The sequence below is a fragment of the Rhamphochromis longiceps genome, linkage group LG3 (genome assembly GCF_057381845.1).
Source record: "Rhamphochromis longiceps isolate RC_006_pf linkage group LG3, R_longiceps_female_GT1.1, whole genome shotgun sequence".
NCBI classification, from domain to species: domain Eukaryota; kingdom Metazoa; phylum Chordata; class Actinopteri; order Cichliformes; family Cichlidae; genus Rhamphochromis; species Rhamphochromis longiceps.
Window position 1 is genome coordinate 62,060,245 of NC_140559.1, and position 17,390 is coordinate 62,077,634.

The 17,390-nt window shown below is 42.6% G+C and overlaps 2 protein-coding genes across 2 annotated transcripts in view; both read right to left on the reverse strand.

Annotated features, from left to right (window-relative positions):
- The window catches only part of LOC146675633 (ribonuclease inhibitor-like), a 132,729-nt gene that overhangs the window by 58,166 nt on the left and 57,173 nt on the right, over positions 1 to 17,390 (reverse strand). The window lies entirely within an intron of this gene.
- On the reverse strand, positions 1,365 to 15,184 carry LOC146675638 (protein NLRC3-like). Its single transcript, XM_085400806.1, has 6 exons — positions 15,141 to 15,184; positions 14,517 to 14,745; positions 11,812 to 13,582; positions 11,604 to 11,628; positions 4,342 to 4,502; positions 1,365 to 3,666 (listed from the first exon to the last, which is right to left on the reverse strand). Exons 1-6 carry the CDS (start codon positions 15,141 to 15,143, stop codon positions 3,657 to 3,659), a joined length of 2,199 nt encoding a protein of 732 aa, XP_085256932.1. The 5' UTR covers positions 15,144 to 15,184; the 3' UTR covers positions 1,365 to 3,656.

The following is a 17,390-nucleotide window of genomic DNA, read 5'->3' on the forward strand; positions in this document are numbered from 1 at the left end:
GTTTGTTAAAGCAACATTTCAGTTTTGTGTGACACAGGAGTGGAGTCGATATTTAAGTGAGGAGGAAGCTCTGAGGAGTCACAGCTGGCAGAGACACTTTATAGTTTGCCAAAACCTCCTACGGTCGTTTGGACTGTCAGTCGTTAAAGTAAAAAATAGTTACATCTTGATGATGGAGGCAGTAATCCGATTACACAGCTAATGAAAACGTAGCCAATCAGCATCAGAGCCAGACTTCCTGCCCAGGCCTGGTTTCTCTCATGTAGGAGATCGGCCAGTACTGAACCAAACCAGGCCTGTCCCGACCTTTCACCCTGACCTGGCAAAAAGGGGCGTGTCTGTCCACAAAGTAGACACAACTCTCCTGTAAATGTTCCCAAACTGACATTGTCAGCCTGTTTAATACGACCCCAGTTCAAACTGATGCGGGCTCGGAGCGTGAGATTTTAGTGTTTCTCACAGCACCAACTATGCAGTGATCACTCAGGTCGTTGGCAAAAACTGCAGATGTGGAAAACTTACGCAGCATATTAGTTAAAAAAGGTCAATAAGAGCAGATTTATCTGGGTGTTTAGGATCAAGGCGTGTGAGGCTTTAAATAATTTGAGTCAGTTTTAAAAACAAGCAGCGTGCCTTAAAATCATCAGACACAGAAGAAAGCCAGTCCCAATGAAAATCATCCATCTGAAAGACGTCATTAAAATGCAGCTCAGATAAAAGTTGAACCAGAGACGGTGATGTGCTGGGGGAAGCAGGTGGAGGCTGATAGCAGCCAACAACAGTCTGATTTCCAAACAGATCAATAGTTAAGGCCAAGATTTCAAATGGCTGAGGTGCAGATGGAGAGAACAAGACTTGAGCAGCAAGACAGAGCTTCACATAAACTTCCAGACCTCCGCCTTTTCTGGGACAGTCTGAGAGCTAAATGTTAAATCCATCAGTTGCTACGTTTTTATCCAGTAAAGATTTGGAAAGTCTCAGAAACAACAACGATACCAGCACCGCTTGAACAGCCCAGATTCCAATTATATCCATGTCAGGAAGCACACGACGTGATGCACGTGTAACCCAGACAGTTTTTAACATCTGCTGGTGTTTCACATTCAGCCAGAGGCCCAGGGTTAGGTTGGATACCAGACAATAATAAAAGCATCGTTATTAGACTCTAGAGCTCGTTTATAGCTGACACCACATGTAGAGTTTACGTTCACACAGAGACGATGACATTTTTCTACAACCAGCAAACAATAAATAAGAAATGTAACAAGAGTTTCAGAAGAAGCTGTTTTACAGAGAAATGATTCCCTGAAGACAAAATTATTATTATCATCTTTATTTCTCCAGGTGAAAATTTAATTGAGATTAAAAATGTTGTTTTCAAGAGAGACCTGGCATCATGGCAGAAAGAGTCAGAAATACATCATAATTCAAACAAATACAAAATAGGAAAAACATCCTACATAAACTTCATAAAGTTTCATTAACAGACTTTGAACAATGGACTTCAAACTTCCCCCAAAACAACAGAAACACATTTGAAGACAATGAATGACATTTATCCCTCTAAAGAAGGACTTAGACTACGATTTAATATGAATGAGAACATGTTCATAAATGGATGCAACCAAAGATTTCATCAATCCCTGATTTAGAGACAACAGAACGTTTGGTTTGATTTCACAAGATAAGAATGACGACTGAGTTGGAAGATTGTTTTATGTTTAGTCAAATCTTTCATACATAAAGTTGGATTACAAAATCATCCCCTAAGTTTGTTGTTTTATTCAAGGAATTGAAATTATGGAGAAAATCTGTGAAATGACTTAAAGAAAACAAACCACAAAAACTCTATGATGCTCTAAACCCCCTGGTTTAGGTCGGACACCTTTCTGATGATGAGTGCATCTAACATTTCCTCAGAAGTCAATGTGCCATATGATTGCATTAGCAATAAATTACACACTATATAGAACCACTTCATAGGATTATATTTGTGCGCAGATGTTTGCAGCTATCAGCGAATATTTATCAGCTATTTTGAAACAAAGAAAGACTTTTTATCCATAACAGCAAATGAACTGTACAACAGAAAATACAAATGCTATTTATGGTCTCCACACAACAATGATAAGAAAAATAAACTGGGCCAATATGTCATGTTTCTTAATACAGAGACACACATGTTAATGTGATCTCTGGTCTCCTCTGAGTGGGAGTTATTATAACTGACTGTAAAAAGTCAGCACAAGGAAAATAAACTCCACCTAAACTTGGTTTATATCTGACCCAGACAGACTGCAGGTCATAACTTCTTACCTGAAGTTCAGTTCACCTGACACTCGGACCGGCGGCCGCCTCGGGTCTCTGCTCCTCCTGCCTCCCCTTTCCCTCATCCACCTGCTGCCTCTGTGGAAGCTCCGCCAAAGCCACCACCAAACAACTGACTTATTTTTACACATCGACCAGCATCCGGCCAATCCGCCATCTTTCATTGTTTATACCGTTACAAAAAAAAAAAAAACATCATCGGCCCATTAAAAACGAAAAATCACCATCAGTATGCCCGATGGCCAGTCCAGCTATGGTCGTGCCATCAGTTAACCCTTCACGTGGCAGCTGTGACACGCGTGCCCAGGGTTGCCGACCCCTGCTCTAAAGCATCTGATTTGGATTCCTGAGATCAAATATATTTTCCTTTGTGTTTGTTTTCTTCTCATTTGTGGCTTTAATGTAGTGTTACATCCTGTTTGTTTGCTTCCCTCTGTATACATGTCCAGATTCACTGTTATGTTTCTATTCTTACATTGCTGTGTGATCACTGTTCCCTCTGCTGACTGATGTGACCTTTTGTATCTCACACTGATACTTGTCATATTTGTATCTGCGCCTAAAAGATAAAAAGTTTTCCATGCTAAAACACAGCTCCACCTCCTGCAGTTCTCCCTCTGAACCACTAGATGTCTCTGTTATCTAAATGAAGACGTGCAGCACAGCAACCACAGCAGCGCTCAGATCACACGTGTCCTGTTATTATGTATAAAAGCATGAAACAGGTGAGACAGGTGGGATCAATATTAATGTTGTGGAAATATATGAAAAAGCAACAGAAGAGTGAAAACATTTCGTGTTTCTAGAAAGATCTTTCAGCTCACAGCTGCTCACAGACTGTATTTACAAGTGACAAACTGCAACTCTACAGTACATCTACAGTATATATCAAATATATTCTGTATTCAAATCTATTGAGTGATGTTTGAAAGTCTTTCCAGGTGAGTTTGATCCAGGAGGGTCTGAAGCCAGAGTCAGACAGAGACTGTGCAGAGACTGTAGAAGGACAGAGCAGCAGCAGAGCAGTCCAGATACACTGATGATCCTCTGTCAGATCCAGAGGGACACACAGGGATGATGCTGGACTCTACATTGTGTCTGACAGTGGAGCTGTTTTCAGAGCAGTTCACTCTGCAGCACTGACAGTCATCTGCACTTCTTCTCATTCCTCTGTCAGTCACTGCTGGATGAAGCTCTCCTCTCCACCTCCCAGTAACATGGCCCAGTCAGAGCGTCTCTACACACAAGCTGCTGCTGCTTCAACCTCTCTGGATCATCAGGACACAGCTCCTCCTCTCTCAGCACACACACCGTCCTGTTTACCATCATCAGCTCCACCTGCAGAGAGAAGAAGGAAGAGCAGAGGAGATAAACGCGTGTTTCCAGAGACTCTTCATCAGCTGTCAGTCAGTGATGCAGCACATCCAGTATAAAGAGCAGCAGGGACTTCAGTGCTGGGACTGTACTAGGACTCATTGTTGCTTCACTTTTTCTAATCTTTGGATTTTTATTGAAGTTGATGAAAATGTTTTTCCCTCCTAGTTTGAGTTTGGACTTTCATTCATTAGAAGAACCTTGGTGTGTCCACTCTGAGCTCTGTAGGAACCCCAACAACAAGCCCAACAATCCAGATGGACGGTTCCAGCTGTTAACTGGAGGAATTCCATCCAAACATCTGCTCTCACTAAATTCTTCCTCACCTACAGACTGTGTTCTTCACTGCTTTAAACTTGGAAATGAATGCAGTCATTGGTCTGCGTGCTGCTTTGTTCAGAGAGCTGATTGGCTGTTGACAGCGTTTGATCAGAGCGTGTCAGCCGTTACCATGGTGACCATAAAGGTCAGAAACAGGAAGTGTTTGTGTCCAATCCTGAAGCCTGTCACCATTCTCCTCTCACAGCTTCACTGAGAAGCTGCAGCTTTACAGGAAACACTGGATCTTTGTTTCATACTGACTGTGTTTAGTACAATACTGCTGACAGCACCACCCACTCACTCCATCACTCTACTTACTCCAGAGTCTCCAGTCTGTAGTCTGGACTCTGCTGAAGATCAGACAGCTGCTTCACATCTGGATGCTTCAGGTTGTTCCAGCTCAGGTCCAGCTCTCTCAGATGGGAGGGGTTGGACTTCAGTGCTGCTGCCAGATAATCACAGCTGATCTCTGACAAACCACAGCGCCACAATCTGTATAAAGAATGAAAGATGTAAGTTTATTAGACAAAGTGCTTGAAATCATTCAGTGTTTCATCATCTGTTCAGAGCTGAAGAAGCTTCAGAATGTAGAAGTTTAGAAAATGGAAACTCCAAACAGCTGAAGCCAACAGGAAGCAGCTTCAAACAAACACAACAAGAGAAAAAACTCTGAATGTTTCACATTAAAGTCGTACATTTATCATAAAAACAGGACAAAGACTTGAAAAAGTCGTGTTTTTCCGTTCCAGGAACCACAAGGCTTCACTTTTAAAGGTGAAGTGTGAAAGAAATGGACATATTTGAAGTCCAACACCTTTTTCCAGTCACATTATTAAAGCAGACAAACTACAAGCTCATTTTCACTCCAACAAGTCATCTTCTGACCTGGACTAACAACACTGGTCTCTATGTGCAGCTGGCTGTGAGACCAGTGCTCAGGGAGCGTCTACAAAGTGCAACACTGAAACAACATCACACACTAGCTGTGTCCCAAAACGTCGGCTGCATCCTTCGGAGGACCCGGTATTCGCGGTCTACGTGGGCCGGGTCCTTCAAAGACTGAAAAGGCTGGAAGTGCGAGGCTGTGAAATGGGACGGTCGAGCCTTCAGATTTGCGTCACCGCTGTGTCGGTGGAGTTTAATAAACTCGGCCGTCTGCTCCTTGCTATCTAAAATATAACAGGACACTGGCGTAAATTCTCGACCGTCTCACACTTCTGTTTAATCAGTTTCCTGTTTAACGTTTATTCAGCTGTGTGAAAATCCTGGAGGAACTTTGATCTCAGCCAAACCGATTTACTCCGGAACAAATAAAACACAGAAAAAAGGCAAACAATTACATTTTTAAGTTATCCGAGTGACTTATATATCGTGTTTCACCTGAGTAGCGAAAGAGCAGGGGTCTGAAAACGATGAAGCCGGGCGTCCGCTGCTCTCGCCGGCTGGAGTGACCATTGAACCCCCCGGCTTGCTAGCGAGCGGGTGGGGAACAGACGTCTCCGAAAACGTCGGCACACTTTTGCAAATATGCGATGTCTTGATAAACCAAGCAGATATTTGAAGTTTACACAGCTACTTTCTCGCCTGAAAATATGTTAAAAGTTTACTTTGTGACCCAGAAAGATTAATAAGAGTAATTTGAAAACTTAGTAGCAGCCGCCATTGTTGGCAGCTGAAATTTGGCTGGGCCGCGCTATGAATTCTGGGATATGGTGGGCCACGAAGGACACACCCGACGAATCCTTCAAATTCGGGGAAATGAAGGACGCATTTGTCGGGCACATTTGAAGGAGTCGACAAATACGGACAGCCTTCATCGCCTGGCTGTGACGTAATCGGCCTTCAAATGCAGCCTCTGGAGGATGCAGCCGACGTTTTGGGACACAGCTACTAATTTGCTTCCATCATCCAACCTGAAGAGGAAACAGAGACGCCTCCCCTTCAAAGTAAAAGCTGCTCCTTTTGGACACAGTATCAAAGAAAGTCTACAGTATAACATAGAAAAGACAGAACAAAGTTTTGGTTGTTTTTAAATTGTGCAGAAATGAAACTACACTAAGCTCAATTATGTGCCAGACATTTCATCCCATGTCAGTTTGGCCTCATCCTGGGCCGGATTATCCAGCACACACTCTGACCACAGGTCCATGTTGAGCAGGATGAGCTGCTGGCTAATCTGGAGGCTGTAGCAGCAGCTCACAGTCACAGTGGATTTCCACTCATGAAAAAGCTCTGGCTGCTTCATTTCTCATCTCATATCAGAGACTTTAATGCTTCACTGAAGCTGTACTGTGATGCTTCCATATTCCAGTGAGGCCTCCATAATGATTTCAGCTGTTCTGTACACACACTGTGTGCCCTGTATGGCTCAAAGTCTCTGCAGCCTGTTTTTATCTGCTATCATCAGATCTTCATCATCCTCATTCACATCCCTCACACACTCTACAGCCTCATCAGCACTGACTTCATCTTCACTGACTGATGGAGCACAACATGAACCTGTGGAGGCTGAAACACTGTCCTGTCAAACATCTCCCCGTCACCACTCCACTTCTGTCAGCCTTTAAATGAACCCTGCTCAAGTCTGTCACTTCTGTTTGGAGCCAAAAGAGGTTAAAGATTACGCCACTACATTCTTGTCTAGAAAATATTAAAGTGTATTTGGTGACACACAAAAAAGGGTAAAAGTATAGTTTGGGTCCACACATGTCCAAACCCTGGTGTGTAGGCCTACTTAGTATTGAGAAAAGCCCACTAAAAGAACGCCCACCAGACCAAAGCAATGGTGTTGACTTGATCAGCATTAACCCCGCCCCCTGACTTTGATGGGTGAAGCTGACAAATAAAATGTATTTATGAACAGCGATGCAGGGCCAGGAGTAGCAACGTGAATTAAATAAATACATCATTAAATAATTCATTAAATGTGTCAGTAAAATAATTAAAATAGAAAACAAACCAACAAAATATGTAATTAACTAATTTGAATTGTACATAAATACTTAATGAATTATTTTAAATGAAATTAACCGATAATTCATTGTGATTTTGTTTTGTGTTTTGATGAGCTAATAATCAGCTCTCTTTTTCTCATTGTTGTTCTAAGCCGCTTATCCAAAGGTAAGGCACTACCTGTTGAATTATTTCCAAAGTGTGCCAAATTGGACATTACAAATTAAAGTCTACTCACTGAAATTACTGGGGAATGTCTGCTTTGATTTTGATGAGAATCTCATGACAGTACTGAGGATTTAATGCAGTTGGACTGCTAAAAATGATTGAATGCGGTTGGACCGCTAAAGGATTTAATACGGTTGGACCGTGGAAAGCAGTTGGACTGCTGAGTGATTTTAGTATATTAGGGAATTTGGTTATTGTTTGGGGTGGAGCCCGTATTGGTTATAAGGTTGGACCTGCTTCAGTCTTACACTTTTTTGGCTGTTTTACTGTTGTTCCAAAGTATTATAAATTATTCAAGAACGTCAGTTGGACTGATAGGAAGCGCAGTGCTCAGAGGTAACGCTTGCCAATGCCAAGGACGCTTAGGCATTGTCCTCGAAGAGGGATAGTCAGTTGGTCACTGTGGAGCTTGGGGCACTCCAGAATAACTAGGAGTTAGAGTCTCCTTACCGTTTGGAACGGTAGTCTGCGCTTTTTTGGCCAGCAGAAGTTGGACTTCGGGCGTGTAACTTTAACTTAAAACTTCGGGGTAAGCCTTGGCTGTGAAATGCCAAAAATAGAGCTTCAGGCAAAGTTTGGGTTGGTTGACGCTTTTAAATTGAGTTAGGGATTTTAGAGATGAGGCCAGAAACTGTTGGACAGATACTGGTTAATTGATCACAAAAAAGTTGGACTTTATCGGTTGGACCGTTAACTTAAATTTGTCGAAATTGTTTAGGCGCTAAAGCTGACAGATGTGACAGTGGTTGTAAATATAAGACGTCTTTGTAATATAAAATAAGAGATCTCTGTGTGAAAGGAGTCTGAGGCAGTGCTGGAGCTATTTTTAGACTGTGTGTGTGTGAGTGTGAAAATGCAAATTAGTCAGCAGTGAACTGTTTAAACCACAGTTGGTTTTACAAATACTGCTGCAAACATTGTTGAGTGTGTGTTTAAGACGCCATTTATGTTCATTAGAGGGCTATAAATAAAGTTTTGAGTTGCCGTAGTGAATGTATAGTAATTGACTGAGTTTTGATATATAAGACTAACATATTACTTTTAGGAGTAACCTCTCATCAGCAATAAATGCTGGTGTGTTTTATTTTTTCTATTCTATGTGTGTGCTGTGAGAATTAATAGAGGTTTCAATTGTTTTCTTTGACTTGCTCTTTCTGATTATGAAAGGCATGTCTGAAATACTCTTAGGAAAGCGTGTTGTGAGTATATTCCTCAACTCTTGTCACAGTTTAAGTGTGTGAATGCTGTGAGTAGCAGGTTTTGAGTGATTGGGTGTGATTTGTACAAAATAATAAATAATAATAACACTATGAAAGTTGATAGTAGAGTGAGTGCAGAAGTGGAAGTGTGAGAGAAAAGGCGGTGTGTGTGTGAGACGATCTGACAAACGCAAAGAATTTAGTATATTTAGAAGTGTGTGCGTGAAATAAGGGTGAATTGTTTTAGATCAAGACTTAGTAAAACAAGAGTTTTATTAGCCTGTAAAAAAAACAAAACAGGAGAGATAGAAACAGAAAATATGGTTCTGAGCAGCTGCAAGGTTGACAGGAAATGGTGTGTGTGACAGGAACTTTGCATGCCCATAAAAGGAACTGACTGTGACAAGTGAGCACACAGAGAGAGAAACATACGAGTTAAACTCCAGGCAGATGAAGCAAATGGAGGTTTTAAGAAAAGAAATGAAAAGGATATTAATTGTATGCTTTAGTGTGTCAATACAGGTGGACTTCTTTCAACCTAGAATCTTGAGTACAAAACCATTGATTAACAGAATTGGGAGGAAAACAGGCCAGATTTTGGCTTAAAATTTTACAGCTTGACCTCCCACTTGTCCCGATCCTGAGAAGAAGCTCATAGGACAGTTAATCTCCTGATGAAGACCGACAGAACATCGTGGACTTCAAGAATTAACAGCAGGCAAAAGACAGTGCAACTGAAACTACACTGACGATACCAGCAGCAGCATGGAAGAAAAGCACGTGATGGAAAATGCACGGTGAACTGCAGGCTGGTAAGAACAGTGTGACATAACTGTTTAAAGACACTGAATGGGATATTTTGCCAGGCTGGGATTTAATCTAAAAGGAAAATACTGAAAAGAGCAACGGAGAAGAAACAGAGAAGAAACAGACTGTGTTTGCTGGGGATCACAAGACAACAAAGGACACTAAGAGAAGGGCACAGGGGCCAGTGGGAAGGTGAAGCCCAGACGAGTTCGACTGCGAGAATAGAGGGTACAATTGGGTTGAAATTGAAGCCGGAACTCAGGATGGTTTAGGGATGTCCACGTCACAAACAAAGAGGTAAACAAAAAGAAGGTAAAATAAAGAGAGAAAATAACTGACAATTACATTAATGAATAGAAGACACACATACAGATATTACATAGATTTATTTTTAGGATAAAGGGGAGAGCTTATACGTAGAAATGACTTTTTATACATATTGCATTTTGTGCCTTTAAGGGAGTTGTGGCTCAATTCGTCTCTTGTGGGTCACGAGCCTTTGGCTAGCGCTATGATTAGCCAATCTACTGTGAGGATGATATGAGTTATTGAAGGATTGCACACGCTTACAGACACAGAGTCCATAAACACACATGACAGTATTGATTCCAGGCAAAAGGCCTCAAATTAATTTAGCGTTTAACTGAACTTGAGCTGGCCCTGTAACAAGTGACAGAAAAGAGGAACTGAATAGGAGTTTCTTGCTTTAGAGAAGGACCAAAGGAAGGAAAGCATATATTTTGGTTAAGTCTGATAAACTAGAATGAGAAGGTATTGTTACATCAAAGGAGCAAGATGAAATAAAAAGGCTGTACCAAAAACAGGCTATAACATAGGAAATGTGAGTTTTAAAATGAAGTTAGTGTTAACACACAGGAGTTGTTTCAAGGCAGCGTTTAGCTATGATAAAATGTATGCAGGAGTAATTGCTTATATGTTTAAACTTAATTGATTAAAGTGGTTGTTTTTTTTTGGATCTTTTAGTAGAATAGGCGCTTATAATGATTTTCTTGTGAAAGGAGATTCTAGGTCAGAGTGGAGGCCTTGCAGCAGCGAGAGTTCTGTGTACAGGATGTTGATGATTAGATAAGGCAAGCGACAGGAAACGCATGCAGGGACGTGAAAGCAGCGTTTTAAGAGTTTTAAAATGATGAGTAACGTTGAAGAATATATATAAATACAAGTCAATAAGTCAAGAAGATAATTAGGATCAGGCTTTTGATTAAAGAGTCCCAAAGATGATAAGTTAGGGAGGTGCAGGAAAAGGTGTTTGGTTTGCTTTACACAACATCTCGGCGACCACAGGGGGGTGAGGATCCTGGAGGCCCGAGGCATGATGGACCACAAGAGAGGGACGCAGAAAAAACCTAATCTTATGCATGGAGTGTTCTCGAGGGGGAGCTGGTGTTTATTACTGGACCACTTAGATGACATGAGGTTGTCTGATTTGCTGAGCCAGAGGACGGCTAGAGAGGGTCAGAGCGGGAGTGGTGACCCCGATGTCCATGATGCCATGGATGGACATGGAAGCAGCTGAGTGGGCCGAGGAGTGACCCAACACAATGTATTGCGACCTCTGGTGTTCCAGAGGTCGAGAGAGGGAGTATTGAGATTGGAGAGATATTTTGCTGCTATTGTTAATAATCATCATCATTACCATTGCATTAATAATATAATCTACAAAATTGATATTGCATTCAGATGTTTAAACAGTGTGTGTCTTTCAGAAAGACTAAGTTGCAGGCTGACAGGAAGTTGCAGGTTTGAAGAGTGTGCCTTTTGCAGAACTGAAACCGAAAGCAGAGTCTAAGTGCAGGTTATTTCGAGGAGCCTTTAAGGACGAGGCACACACTTAGTTAAAGAGAATCATTTATAGGTGGAAGTTTAATCATGTTTTGCTCGGGGTTGCAAAAGAGCAGTTTGTCGCAGAACTGCTGCTGATGTGTCAAGATGATAAGCGAGCATCCGGCAGTGACAGGAAGTACCTGCCATGAAGATAGGAGATAATGTTCTTTTAAACTGTGTTAAAAGTCATTGTGGTTTTGATTTGACGTATGCATATATTCTGTTTGTGACGTATGAGGGGGCGTCATTAAATTCAAGCCCTGATGGTATAAAATATCTGTTTATGCTTTGATTAAGTCGGAGATCAGCCCGGTCTGCGAACGGAGCTGGTCTTCCCACGCGTGTATTTCATTAAAATTGTTTGACCAAGTTCTGGACCATGGTTGTTTGTACTCTCCTTCCCCAATATTTGAACCTTAACATTAGTTTACTCAAAATAATTTTAAGACATCAATATTAAAGGTTAAATTATGATAATGAATACATGCAACTATAACTGATGACATAAGAATTTGGATATTTTAAGCTAAAGCGAAGGTGCTGACTCACTTGGCATGTTACTCTCAAATCCTCCCTAATAACAATAACATAATTACACTTTAGCCACAAGAGGGCAGCAGCATTAATACAAGTCACGTGTATATAAAGGTACAGTGATTATATTACAGTGATTTTGACAAAAACAAAACAGAAGTTGATGCAGTGTGTTTTTCATAACATACCAACCAAATTAAATAATAAAAACTTCATAACTTACAGAGCTTTTTTAGAGACTTTGACCACTGGCAGCAGCCTCAGAAGAGCCTCCTCTGAAGCAAAGTATTTCTTCAGGTCAAACACATCCAGATCTTTTTCTGATGACAGTAAGATGAAGACCAGAGCTGACCACTGAGCAGGAGACAGTTTATCTGTGGAGAGACGTCCTGAACTCAGGGACTGTTGGATCTCCTCCAGTAGAGAACGATCATTCAGTTCATTCAGACAGTGGAACAGATTGATGCTTTTCTCTGCAGACAGATTCTCACTGAGCTTCTCCTTGATGTACTGAACTGCTTCTTGATTGGTCTGTGAGCTACTTCCTGTCTGTGTCATCAGGCCTTGCAAACGAGTTTGATTAGTCTTCAGACCCAAGAGAAAACGAAGGAACAAGTCCAGGTGTCCATTGGGGCTCTGTAAGGCCTTGTCCACAGCACACTGGTAGAAGTATTTCTCTGTCTGAGAGCTTGTTTGTTGCTCTTCCAGCAGATTGAGTCCAGAGTTGATGAAGGTCAGGTGGACATGAAGAGCAGCCAGAAACTCCTGAACACTGAGATGAACAAAGCAGAACACCTTGTTCTGGTACAGTTGTTTCTCCTCTTTAAAGATCTGTGTGAACACTCCTGAGTACACTGAGGCTGCTCTGATATCGATGCCACACTCTGTCAGGTCTGGTTCATAGAAGATCAGGTTTCCTTTCTGCAGCTGATCAAAAGCCAGTTTTCCCAGTGACTCAATCATCTTCCTGCTCTCTGGACTCCAGTGTGGATCTGTCTCAGATCCTCCATCATATTTGATCCTCTTGACTTTGGCCTGAACCACCAGGAAGTGGATGTACATCTCAGTCAGGGTGTTGGGCAGCTCTCCTCCCTCTCTGGTTTCCAGCACATCCTCCAGAACTGTAGCAGTGATCCAGCAGAAGACTGGGATGTGACACATGATGTGGAGGCTTCGAGCTTTCTTGATGTGGGAGATGATCCTGCTGGCCTGCTTCTTATCTCTGAATCTCTTCCTGAAGTACTCCTCCTTCTGCGGGTCAGTGAACCCTCTGACCTCTGTCACCATGTCGACACACTGAGGAGGGATCTGATTGGCTGCTGCAGGTCGTGTTGTTATCCAAAGGCGAGCAGAAGGGAGCAGATTCCCTCTGATGAGGTTTGTCAGCAGCTCATCCAATGAGGTGGACTTTCTTGTTTCAGTCAGGATTTTAGTTTTCTTGAAGTCCAAATTAAGTCGACACTCATCCAGACCATCAAGTATGAACACAACCTGGAAGTCTTCAAGCCTGCAGATTCCTGATTCGTTAGTTTGATTAAAGAAGTGATGAACAAGTTCCACCAAGCTGAACTTTTCCTCTTTCAGCACATTCAGCTCTCTGAAAGTGAATGGAAATATGAACTGGATGTCCTGGTTGGCTTTGTCTTCAGCCCAGTCCAGGCTGTATTTCTGTGTTAAGACTGTTTTCCCAATGCCAGCCACTCCCTTTGTCAGCACTGTTCTAATTGGTTCGTCTCTTCCAGGTGAGGCTTTAAAGATGTCTTCTTGTCTGATTGTTGTTTCTGGTCTGTCTGGTTTCCTGGATGCTGTTTCAATCTGTCTGACCTCATGTTCATCATTGACCTCTGCAGTCCCTCCCTCTGTGATGTAGAGCTCTGTGTAGATCTGATTCAGGAGGGTTGGGCTTCCTGCTTTAGCGATGCCCTCAAACACACACTGGAACTTCTTCTTCAGTTGGGCTTTAAGTTCACGTTTACAGAGTGGAGCAAATATTTCTGAAGGTAAGAAATTCAGAAAATAATATTATGTAATAAATATGTCTGTGAAGGTTCTCAGTTATCCAGGTCATCGTAGTCAAAGGAGCTTGCAAAGAAAAGCGTCTGGACTTCTTTAAGTTGCTTGAAGACGTTTCACCTCTCATCCGAGAAGCTTCTTCAGTTCTAAGGTCAAATGGTGGAGAGTCCCAGATTTAAACCTAGTGGGAGTAACCTCCCACAGAGGGACAAAAGGACCCCCTGATGATCCTCTAATCGCCTGAGCCAAGGTGTGAAACTGGGTGTGGGTCCCAATCAGCCAGAGTTTCGGGTGAGTTCATTATGAAACCTGGCCCCACCTTATCATGCGAATTCCTGAGGTCAGATGGCCCAGGATGTGAGTGGGCGTTAAGGCGTCTGGGAAGGGAACTCAAAACTGGATTATAGATGGCAGAGAGTTGGTGTTGTAAACCACCGCCTCTGTTCAAAGATGGTCGCTCACAGTGGACATAGATGGCTTCTTTCACTCCTCTTTCAAACCATCTGTCCTCTCTGTCCCAAATATTTTGGACATGATAAGGTGGGGCCAGGTTTCACAATGAACTCACCCGAAACTCTGGCTGATTGGGACCCACACCCAGTTTCACACCTTGGCTCAGGCGATTAGAGGATCATCAGGGGGTCCTTTTATCCCTCTGTGGGGGGATACTCCCACTAGGTTTATATCTAGGACTCTCCACCATTTGACCTTAGAACTGAAGAAGCTTCTCGGATGAGAGGTGAAACGTCTTCAAGTAGACCTCTAAAGAAGTCCAGACGCTTTTCTTTGCAAGCTCCTTTGACTATATAATAAATATCATAGCCTTTCAGTACCCTGAAAGGATGAATGTCTATTGGTCCATTTCTTGAGCTATTAGGAAAGATCAATATTCAGTCTTTAGAGAAATTCTCTTACTGCTCTGCAGATGGTCAGCCATCTCATGCTGCTTAAGTCTCCTCAAGAAGTGGAGTGTGATCTTCAGAAATGCTTCTCTGCAGCTCTTTCTTTCATCTTCATCCTCACCTTCAAATATCTCCTCATCCTCCTTCTGGCTTTTTATGGTTTCTGGGTGATCTGGACACAGAACCTTCTTGATTTTCTCCAGCTCATTCTTCACAAATGTTGTGATGTGTTTCTCCAGCCGCTGGAAAAGAAGACTATATGAATTACCCAGTATGGACTGGTTCTTATATAGCTCTCTTTGATACTCTGTGCACACAAAGCATTTTATACAACATGCCTCATTCAACCAAGCACATTGTTCTATGCTTAAATACTTTCTTTCACACTCTGATGGATGCATCAGAGGGCAGCTTGGGTTTAGTATGTTACCCAGTACATTTGCCAGCCAGGGTTTGATTCACAAACCTTCTGACTAGTAGCTGACCTGCTCCCCTCCTGAGCTACAGTCACCCCAATCTGACTGAAATCATGGAGCCCAAACTCTGACTTATGTTGGACACACTGACAATCCTCTGGTCCACAAAGTGCAGCATAGAGGTGACTGAAAAGAACAAATGTAAACGTAGTACTACAAACCATAACCACAGAGTCCAGGTGTGTTTGATGTTGCTGTGCAGACTGACCAGTGGAAACCTCTGCTCTCTGCTGGTCCACTCTGTGGAGGAGTAATGTATAATTAGCTCATGTTATGTCTGTCCACACACAGACACAAGCTAAAGGTCCATGAAGTGATGTTTGGATGGGTTCAGTCAATCAGATGACTGTCATGGTGAAGCTTTGCTAGTCCTGCTGATCCCACTGAGAATTAACAACTCAGTTTCCAGATGTCTGTAGTTTTCTGCTCAGTTTCTTTAGTCCCAACAGCTCTTACCATCTCCTGCATAAAGCTTTCCCTCCATGCTCAGATGCCCTGGAACAAGGTGCTCTCTTTATATCAGTGACTGGTTTAAAGGGACAACTTGCAGTGCTCGCCAAACTTTGTGTCAGCAAAAGTAGTTCTAATGTTTCTTACATTTATTACATTTTTACATTTTTACACACACAAATCAATGAACGCAAAAACATAAACTTTCCAGATATTTTGTTTTACAATGTTACAAAACTCAGTTCACAACTACACAGTCTGATTTACAAGTACAAAATATTTATGACCACAGTTTGAGCCGATGTATGTCCCGAGTCTGTGGACTCAGTGGTTTTGTTTTGATTGTTATTGTCTTTTGTTACAATTTCATTCTGATTAAGATTTTCTAGTTCTGAGGTTTTGGTTTCTGTGTTCCCTCTGTACTGTGTTAGTATTGTGTCTCTGTGTTCACTTCCTGTTTTATTTTGACAGTGCCATGTCCTATGTTAGTGGCTGTGTCCCAATTCAGGGTCTGCATGCTTGAAGTACGCATTTTAAGTGCAATTACGTCACTGCCACATGACAACGGCTGTCCCAATTCGAAGTGTACTTCAAATTCATACTCCAAATGCGCCATTGATTTTCCCAAATATCAAGCGTGGTCCGGTGCACGCTTCGTGGTCCCATATATCCCACAATTCATAGCGCAGCGGTGGGTGTGGATAATTTTGCCGCAAAATACGGCAGAAGGGAGCGGCCAAGAGTGAACTGTCAAAAGTAAGTACTGAATATGACGTCACTTATTTATGTGCGAATGTTTAATAACGAAGAACATTAAAACATCACTGTTGGCCACATGTCGGCAAAGTTGTGTGACATTAGTGATGTTTGTACTTTCAGCGTTAACTTAGTTTTAAAGCCTCTACTTATTGATATATATATATATATATATATATATATATATATATATATATATATATATATATATATATATATATATATAAAAAAAAAAAAACACCCAGCACGCCCCTGCGGGCGGTTTATCCTTCAAGCTCGGGTCCTCTACCAGAGGCCTGGGAGCTTGAGGGTCCTGCGCAGTATCTTAGCTGTTCCCAGGACTGCACTCTTCTGGACAGAGATCTCCGATGTTGTTCCTGGGATCTGCTGGAGCCACTCGCCTAGCTTGGGAGTCACCGCACCTAGTGCTCCGATTACCACGGGGACCACCGTTACCTTCACCCTCCACATCCTCTCGAGCTCTTCTCTGAGCCCTTGGTATTTCTCCAGCTTCTCGTGTTCCTTCTTCCTGATATTGCTGTCATTCGGAACCGCTACATCGATCACTACGGCCATCTTCTTCTGTTTGTCTACCACCACTATGTCCGGTTGGTTAGCCACCACCATTTTGTCCGTCTGTATCTGGAAGTCCCACAGGATCTTAGCTCGGTCATTCTCCACCACCCTTGGGGGCATCTCCCATTTTGACCTCGGGACTTCCAGGTTATACTCGGCACAGATGTTCCTGTACACTATGCCGGCCACTTGGTTATGGCGTTCCATGTATGCCTTGCCTGCTAGCATCTTGCACCCTGCTGTTATGTGCTGGATTGTCTCTGGGGCATCTTTACACAGCCTGCACCTGGGGTCTTGCCTGGTGTGATAGACCCCAGCCTCTATGGATCTTGTGCTCAGAGCTTGTTCTTGTGCTGCCATGATTAGTGCCTCTGTGCTGTCTTTCAGTCCAGCTTTGTCCAGCCACTGGTAGGATTTCTGGATATCAGCCACCTCCTCTATCTGCCGGTGGTACATACCGTGCAGGGGCCTGTCCTTCCATGATGGTTCCTCGTCTCCCTCCTCTTTCTTGGGTTTCTGCTGCCTGAGGTATTCACTGAGCACTCGGTCAGTTGGGGCCATCTTCCTAATGTATTCTTGGATGTTCGTTGTCTCATCCTGGACTGTGGTGCTGACACTCACCAGTCCCC

What these genes read in the sequence shown, in the direction of transcription:
- LOC146675638 (XM_085400806.1), bottom strand. An exon ending in GGCTGACCATCTGCAGAGCA is followed by an intron (nt 13,583 to 14,516) that starts GTAAGAGAATTT and finishes TCTTACCTTCAG; the next exon opens with AAATATTTGCTCCACTCTGT. An exon ending in ATTTGAGAGTAACATGCCAA is followed by an intron (nt 4,503 to 11,603) that starts GTGAGTCAGCAC and finishes TTGTGGCGCTGT; the next exon opens with GGTTTGTCAGAGATCAGCTG.